This window comes from Panulirus ornatus, chromosome 55, assembly GCF_036320965.1.
Source record: "Panulirus ornatus isolate Po-2019 chromosome 55, ASM3632096v1, whole genome shotgun sequence".
Taxonomy (NCBI): Eukaryota; Metazoa; Arthropoda; class Malacostraca; order Decapoda; family Palinuridae; genus Panulirus; species Panulirus ornatus.
Window position 1 is genome coordinate 27,086,599 of NC_092278.1, and position 9,848 is coordinate 27,096,446.

General features: G+C 37.9%; 1 protein-coding gene across 6 annotated transcripts in view; it reads right to left on the reverse strand.

Annotated features, from left to right (window-relative positions):
- TBC1D23 (TBC1 domain family member 23) overlaps window positions 1–8,532 on the reverse strand; it is a 138,031-nt gene extending 129,499 nt beyond the window's left edge. For 2 of the 6 annotated variants that reach the window (XM_071693296.1, XM_071693295.1), the window contains exon 1: window positions 8,416–8,532. In XM_071693296.1, coding sequence (XP_071549397.1) covers window positions 8,416–8,447 — 32 coding nt within the window. In that variant the 5' untranslated portion in view covers window positions 8,448–8,532. The remainder of the gene's footprint in view (window positions 1–8,415) is intronic. The other 4 variants (XM_071693293.1, XM_071693292.1, XM_071693298.1 and 1 more) reach the window with 3 other exon arrangements.
- Between the last annotated feature and the right edge of the window lie 1,316 nt (window positions 8,533–9,848).

Below are 9,848 nucleotides of genomic sequence, written 5' to 3' on the forward strand. Positions count from 1 at the left end.
CAAGGTGGCGATGGGAATAAATAAAGGCAGACAGTATGAATTATGTACATGTGTATATATGTATATGTCGGTGCGTGTATATATATGTATACAATGAGATGTACAGGTATGTATATTTGCATGTGTGGACGTGTATGTATATACATGTGTATGTGGGTGGGTTGGGCCATTCTTTCGTCTGTTCCCTTGCGCTACCTCGCTAACACGGGAGACAGCGACAAAGCAAAATAAACGAGTAAATATATACATTCATTATACATAATCACTGTTTCCCATGTCGGTGAGGTAGCGCCAGGAAACATACAAAAAATGGTCCATCCACTCACATACACACATTACATAAATGCCATATACGCACATACACATATCAATATATACATATCTATACATATGTACATATTCATACTCGCTTGTCTTCATCCATTCCTGTCACTACCCTGCCCCACAGGAAACAGCATTGCTACCCCCCTGCTTCAGTGAGGTAGCACCAGGAAAACACAAAAAAGGCCACACTTGCTCACACTAAGTCTCTAACTGTCATGTGTAATGCACAAAAACCACAGCTCCCTTTTCACGTCTAGGCCCCATAGACCTTTCCATGGTTTACCCCAGACACTTCACATCCTCTGGTTCAGTCTACTGACAGCATGTGGACCCTGGTATACCACATCATCCCAATTCCCTCTAATCCTGGCACACCTCTCACCCTTCTGTATGTTCAGGCCCTGATCGCTCAAAATCTTTTCACTCCATCCTTCCACCTCCAATTTGGTGTCCAGCTTCTCCTTGTTCACTCTATCTCTGACACATATATCCTCTTTATCAATCTTTTCTCACTCATTCTCTCCGTATGTTCAAACCATTTCAACACACCCTCTTCTGCTCTCTCAACCACACTCTTTTTATTTCCAAACATCTCTCTTACCCTTTCATTACTTACTTGATCAAACCAACTCACACCACATATTGTCCTCAAACATTTCATCTCCAGCACATCCAACCTCCTCTGTACAACCCTGTCTATAGCCCTGTCTCGCAGCCATGTAACACTGTTTGAACTACTATTCCTTCAAACATACCCAATTTTGCTCTCCGAGATAATGTTCTCTCCTTCCATATTTCATACTTGGTTGCTCTTTTCCATGTTAGTGAGGTAGCACCAGAAACAAAGACAGGCCACATCCACTCACATCAATTCTCTGATGGTCATGTGTAATGCACCAAAACTACAGCTCCCTATCCTTAACCCAAGCATCCACACACCTTTCCATGATTTCCCTCGGCTGATTCACATGTTCTAGCTTAGTCTGCTGACAGAGCATCTCCCCCAGTATACCACATCGTTCCAATTAATCCATCTGTGCAGGCCTTTAAATTTCCTGTATGTTCAGGCCCCAACCACTCAATATTTTTCACCCCATCCTTCCATCTCCAGTTTAGTCTCCCCCTTCTTTTCCTTTTCCCTTCAACTACTGATTCATTTCTCCTCTTTGTCAACATCTTACTCATTCTTTCCATATGTCCAAGCCATTTCAGGAAGCCCTTTTCTGCTCTCTCAACGACACCCTTCTTATTACCTTACCTTTCTCTTACCTTTTTATTACTCACTCTATCAAACCACCTCACACCACATACTGTCCTCAAACATTTAATTTCCAACACATCTGCCCTCCTCAGCACATCCTGATCTATAACCCATGCCTCGCATCCATGCATCATTGGGACTACTTCATCTTCAAACATACCCAATTTTGCTCTCGCAAGATAAAGGCCTTTCTATCCATACATTCCTCTATGGTCCCAGAACCTTGGCTCTCTCACCCACCCTATAACCCAATTCTACTTTCATGGTTCCATTCGCTGTCATGTCCACTTCAAGTCTTCCAAATTTTCATCATTCTCGCATGCTCTAACCAACATGTCCTTCTGCCCTGCTAAACATAATAAGCCTGCATCAGAGAGGTAGTGCCAGGAAACATATAAAGAAAGGCCACATCCACTTACATCCACTCCATAGCTGTCATGAGCAATGCACCGAAACCACAACTCCCTGTCCACATCCAGGCCCCATATACCTTTCCATGGTTTATCCCAGATGTTTCACATGCCATGGCTCAGTCCAATAAGAGCACATTGATTCCAATATACAACATCATTCCAATCCACTCTTATATAACATACAATTCTTTATTTATCTACTATACTTGATCGCCATTTCCGCCATCAGTGAGGCTGTGCCAGGAAACAGATAAAGAATGGTCCATTCACATATAAACACATATATATGCATAAACTCCCATACATGCACATATACATATCAGCATATACATGTATATACATCGACATATACATATACATATATACAAATGTACACATCAATACTTGCTTCCTTCATATACATATATACAAATGTACACATCAATACTTGCTTCCTTCATCCATTTCTGGAACAACCTCACCCCACAGTAAACAGCATCACTATCCTCTGCTTCAGCGAGGTAGCACCAGGAAAACTGACAAAAAGGCCACATTTGTTCACACTCAGTCTACCTCTGATGTGTAAGGCATTGAAACCACAGCTCCCTATCCACATCCCAGCACCAAAGACCTTTCCATGGTTTACCCCAGATGAATCACATGCCCTGATGTAGTCCACTGACAGGACATTGATCCCAGTATACCACATCATTCCAATTCACTATGCAAGCCTCTCACCCTCCTGTATTCAGGCCCAGATCGCTCAAAATCTTTTTTAGTCCATCCTTCCACCTCCAATTTGGTCTCCCACTTCTTGCTCCCTCCACCTCTGATGCATATATCCTCTTTGTCAATCTTTACTCACTCATTCTCTCCATGTGACCAACCAGCATCAACAGCTGATCACTATACAGTATCATCCAGGAAATCATTAACAGCTGATCACTATAGAGTATCATTCAACTAATCATCATCAACACCTGATCACTATTGAGTATCATCCAACTTATCATCAACAGCTGATCACAATACAGTACCATCCAACTTATCATCATCAACAGCTGATCACTACACAGTATCATCCAAGTAATCACCATCAACAGCTGATCACTATACAGTATCATCCAAGTAATCATCAACAGCTGATCACTATACAGTATCATCCAAGTAATCATCATCAACAGCTGATCATCATAAAGTAGCATCCAAGTAATCACCATCAACAGCTGATCACTATACAGTATCATCCAAGTAATCATCAACAACAGCTGATCACTATACAGTATCATCCAAGTAATCATCAACAGCTGATCACTATACAGTATCATCCAAGTAATCATCAACAGCTGATCACTATACAGTATCATCCAAGTAATCATCATCAACAGCTGATCACTATACAGTATCATCCAAGTAATCATCATCAACAGCTGATCACTATACAGTATCATCCAAGTAATCATCATCAACAGCTGATCATCATACAGTATCATCCGAGTAATCATCATCAACAGCTGATCACTATACAGTATCATCCAAGTAATCATCATCAACAGCTCATCACTATACAGTACCATCCAAGTAATCATCAACAGCTGATCACTATACAGTATCATCCAAGTAATCACCATCAACAGCTGATCACTATACAGTATCATCCAAGTAATCATCATCAACAGCTGATCACTATACAGTATCATCCAAGTAATCATCATCAACAGCTGATCACTATACAGTATCATCCAAGTAATCACCATCAACAGCTGATCACTATACAGTATCATCCAAGTAATCATCATCAACAGCTGATCACTATACAGTATCATCCAAGTAATCATCAACAGCTGATCACTATACAGTATCATCCAAGTAATCATCATCAACAGCTGATCATCATACAGTATCATCCAAGTAATCATCATCAACAGCTGATCACTATACAGTATCATCCAAGTAATCATCATCAACAGCTGATCACTATACAGTATCATCCAAGTAATCATCATCAACAGCTGATCACTATACAGTATCATCCAAGTAATCATCAACAGCTGATCACTATACAGTATCATCCAATTAATCATCATCAACAGCTGATCACTATACAGTATCATCCAAGTAATCATCATCAACAGCTGATCATCATAGAGTATCATCCAAGTAATCATCATCAACAGCTGATCACTATACAGTATCATCCAAGTAATCATCATCAACAGCTGATCACTAAACAGTATCATCCAAGTAATCATCAACAGCTGATCACTATACAGTATCATCCAAGTAATCATCAACAGCTGATCACTATACAGTATCATCCAAGTAATCATCAACAGCTGATCACTATACAGTATCATCCAATTAATCATCATCAACAGTTGATCACTATACAGTATCATCCAAGTAATCATCATCAACAGCTGATCAGCATAGAGTATCATCCAAGTAATCATCATCAACAGCTGATCACTATACAGTATCATCCAAGTAATCATCATCAACAGCTGATCACTATACAGTATCATCCAACTAATCATCATCAACAGCTGATCACTATACAGTATCATTCAAGTAATCATCATCAACAGCTGATCACTATACAGTATCATCCAAGTAATCATCATCAACAGCTGATCACTATACAGTATCATCCAAGTAATCATCATCAACAGCTGATCACTATACAGTATCATCCAAGTAATCATCATCAACAGCTGATCACTATACAGTATCATCCAAGTAATCATCATCAACAGCTGATCACTATACAGTATCATCCAAGTAATCATCATCAACAGCTGATCACTATACAGTATCATCCAAGTAATCATCAACAGCTGATCACTATACAGTATCATCCAAGTAATCATCATCAACAGCTGATCACTATACAGTATCATCCAAGTAATCATCATCAACAGCTGATCACTATACAGTATCATCCAAGTAATCATCATCAACAGCTGATTACTATACAGTATCATCCAAGTAATCATCATCAACAGCTGATTAACATACAGTATCATCCAAGTAAGCATCATCAACAGCTGATCACTATACAGTATCATCCAAGTATTCATCATCAACAGCTGATCACTATACAGTATCATCCACCTTATCATCAACAGCAGATCACTATACAGTATCATCCAAGTAATCATCATCAACAACTGATCACTATACAGTATCATCCAAGTAATCATCATCAACAGCTGATCACTATACAGTATCATCCAAGTTATCATCATCAACAGCTGATCACTATACAGTATCATCCAAGTAATCATCATCAACAGCTCATCACTATACAGTATCATCCAAGTAATCATCAACAGCTGATCACTATACAGTATCATCCAAGTAATCACCATCAACAGCTGATCATTATCCAGTATCATCCAACTGATCATCATAAACAGTGGATCATCATACAGTATCATCAAAGTAATCATCGTCAACAGCTGATCACTATACAGTATCATCCAAGTAATCATCATCAACAGCTGATCACTATACAGTATCATCCAAGTAATCATCATCAACAGCTGATCATTATACAGTATCATCCAACTGATCATCATCAACAGCTGATCACTATACAGTATCATCCAAGTAATCATCATCAACAGCTGATCACTATACAGTATCATCCAAGTAATCATCATCAACAGCTGATCACTATACAGTATCATCCAAGTAATCATCATCAACAGCTGATCACTATACAGTATCATCCAAGTAATCATCATCAACAGCTGATCACTATACAGTATCATCCAAGTAATCATCATCAACAGCTGATCACTATACAGTATCATCCAAGTAATCATCATCAACAGCTGATCACTATACAGTATCATCCAAGTAATCATCAACAGCTGATCACTATACAGTATCATCCAAGTAATCATCATCAACAGCTGATCACTATACAGTATCATCCAAGTAATCATCATCAACAGCTGATCACTATACAGTATCATCCAAGTAATCATCATCAACAGCTGATCACTATACAGTATCATCCAAGTAATCATCATCAACAGCTGATCACTATACAGTATCATCCAAGTAATCATCATCAACAGCTGATCACTATACAGTATCATCCAAGTAATCATCATCAACAGCTGATCACTATACAGTATCATCCAAGTAATCATCATCAACAGCTGATCACTATACAGTATCATCCAAGTAATCATCATCACAGCTGATCACTATACAGTATCATCCAAGTAATCATCATCAACAGCTGATCACTATACAGTATCATCCAAGTAATCATCATCAACAGCTGATCACTATACAGTATCATCCAAGTAATCATCATCAACAGCTGATCACTATACAGTATCATCCAAGTAATCATCATCAACAGCTGATCACAATACAGTATCATTCAAGTAATCATCATCAACAGCTGATCACTATACAGTATCATCCAAGTTATCAACAGATGATCACTATACAGTATCATCCAAGTAATCATCAACAGCTGATCACAATACAGTATCATCCAAGTAATCATCAACAGCTGATCACAATACAGTATCATTCAAGTAATCATCATCAACAGCTGATCACTATACAGTATCATCCAAGTAATCATCATCAACAGCTGATCACTATACAGTATCATCCAAGTAATCATCATCAACAGCTGATCACTATACAGTATCATCCAAGTAATCATCATCAACAGCTGATCACTATACAGTATCATCCAAGTAATCATCATCAACAGCTGATCACTATACAGTATCATCCAAGTAATCATCATCAACAGCTGATCACTATACAGTATCATCCAAGTAATCATCATCAACAGCTGATCACTATACAGTATCATCCAAGTAATCATCATCAACAGCTGATCACTATACAGTATCATCCAAGTAATCATCATCAACAGCTGATCACATACAGTATCATCCAAGTAATCATCATCAACAGCTGATCACTATACAGTATCATCCAAGTAATCATCATCAACAGCTGATTAACATACAGTATCATCCAAGTAATCATCATCAACAGCTGATCACTATACAGTATCATCCAAGTAATCATCATCAACAGCTGATCACTATACAGTATCATCCAAGTAATCATCATCAACAGCTGATCACTATACAGTATCATCCAAGTAATCATCATCAACAGCTGATCACTATACAGTATCATCCAAGTAATCATCATCAACAGCTGATCACTATACAGTATCATCCAAGTAATCATCATCAACAGCTGATCACTATACAGTATCATCCAAGTAATCATCATCAACAGCTGATCACTATACAGTATCATCCAAGTAATCATCATCAACAGCTGATCACTATACAGTATCATCCAAGTAATCATCATCAACAGCTGATCACTATACAGTATCATCCAAGTAATCATCATCAACAGCTGATCACTATACAGTATCATCCAAGTAATCATCATCAACAGCTGATCACTATACAGTATCATCCAAGTAATCATCATCAACAGCTGATCACTATACAGTATCATCCAAGTAATCATCATCAACAGCTGATCACTATACAGTATCATCCAAGTAATCATCATCAACAGCTGATCACTATACAGTATCATCCAAGTAATCATCATCAACAGCTGATCACTATACAGTATCATCCAAGTAATCATCATCAACAGCTGATCACTATACAGTATCATCCAAGTAATCATCATCAACAGCTGATCACTATACAGTATCATGCAAGTAATCATCATCAACAGCTGATCACTATACAGTATCATCCAAGTAATCATCATCAACAGCTGATCACTATACAGTATCATCCAAGTAATCATCATCAACAGCTGATCACTATACAGTATCATCCAAGTAATCATCATCAACAGCTGATCACTATACAGTATCATCCAAGTAATCATCATCAACAGCTGATCACTATACAGTATCATCCAAGTAATCATCATCAACAGCTGATCACTATACAGTATCATCCAAGTAATCATCATCAACAGCTGATCACTATACAGTATCATCCAAGTAATCATCATCAACAGCTGATCACTATACAGTATCATCCAAGTAATCATCATCAACAGCTGATCACTATACAGTATCATGCAAGTAATCATCATCAACAGCTGATCACTATACAGTATCATCCAAGTAATCATCATCAACAGCTGATTAACATACAGTATCATGCAAGTAATCATCATCAACAGCTGATCACTATACAGTATCATCCAAGTAATCATCATCAACAGCTGATCACTTAATAACACTACACAGTGTAAAAGCATTTGTGGACACTGGCGGCAACAACATATCTTGAAGCATATATTAATTTGTCAGGATGTATCGTTAGTAAGTTATAAAAGATACCAGTGTAGTTTGTTATTGGTAATATAGTGTGGTAGTAGTAGGTGAAGATAATGTTCACTCACCAGGTACTGTCTTCCTCCTCCTCCAGCGACATGACTGCCACCCAATCTTACCAACTCAACTCCTTTCCTACTTAAGAAAATTTTTGATCTGACTCATATTTCATCTAATATATATCATCGATATACTCTATAGTGGTATATCCCCTTTTCAAATATTTTTGTAAATATATGATAAGCAGTAAAAAGAGCGTGTTCTAATAATTTATTACTATTGGGACTTTGCCATTCGGTAATAAGCTTTACTTTTGCTTCGTTTTCAGAAATCATCAGCCACTGTATACAGTAAATACTTGCTTTTTCATAATTCAGCCAATGGTTAAGATGAGAGAGAGAGAGAGAGAGAGAGAGAGAGAGAGAGAGAGAGAGAGAGAGAGAGAGAGAGAGAGAGAGAGAGAGAGGAGTCAGGTAACGAGAACCGTTGTGGTAACAGTGGTCGTAACTCCATTGTTTACGTCCAGATGGCAGCACCAAACACTTATATTTTGACCTTATCCGAGTTTTTTAAAATTGGCTTAGATATAATATTTATCATTGTCATATTCCTTTAAATGCCAATATATATATATATATATATATATATATATATATATATATATATATATATATATATATATATATATATATATATAAGAAAGTAATTGAATAATGAAACAATTACTGGTGGAGATGGAAAAGGTCATGAGTGAATGTGAACACATTAGAATAGATCGCCATTGAAAGAGCCATATGTACTAGTGCTTATTATCAGTTATCTAAGTACTCACAGCACCTGTAACTAACTTATTTGCGTATATGATGAAAGATAAAGTAAGCAGGGGATAATTTGGCCATAGTAGCAGGGTAGGGTTAACTGTAGGTGGCAGGTAATGTTCATTATATTGTGGCATCTTTTGTGGCCACCATATATTGTATATACTTGTTCCATACAGGTATCTTACTTCTCATGTGGCAACCATATATCGTCTTATTGTATATACTTGTTCCATACAGGTATCTTACTTCTCATGTGGCAACCATATATCGTCTTATTGTATATACTTGTTCCATACAGGTATCTTACTTCTCACTTGATATATATACTTTAATGAAGAATATCCCGGGATGGGGAGCCTAGTCTTCTACCGGGCGGGATCCCGCTCCCTCCTGTCTGCTTCTTCATCATGTGTTGACTCATATATCCCATGATGGGCCACAAACTGGATATATCCCATGATGGGCCACAAACTGGATATATCCCATGATGGGCCACAAACTGGATATATCCCATGATGGGCCACAAACTGGATATATCCCATGATGGGCCACAAACTGGATATATCCCATGATGGGCCACAAACTGGATATATCCCATGATGGGCCACAAACTGGATATATCCCATGATGGGCCACAAACTGGATATATCCCATGATGGGCCACAAACTGGATATATCCC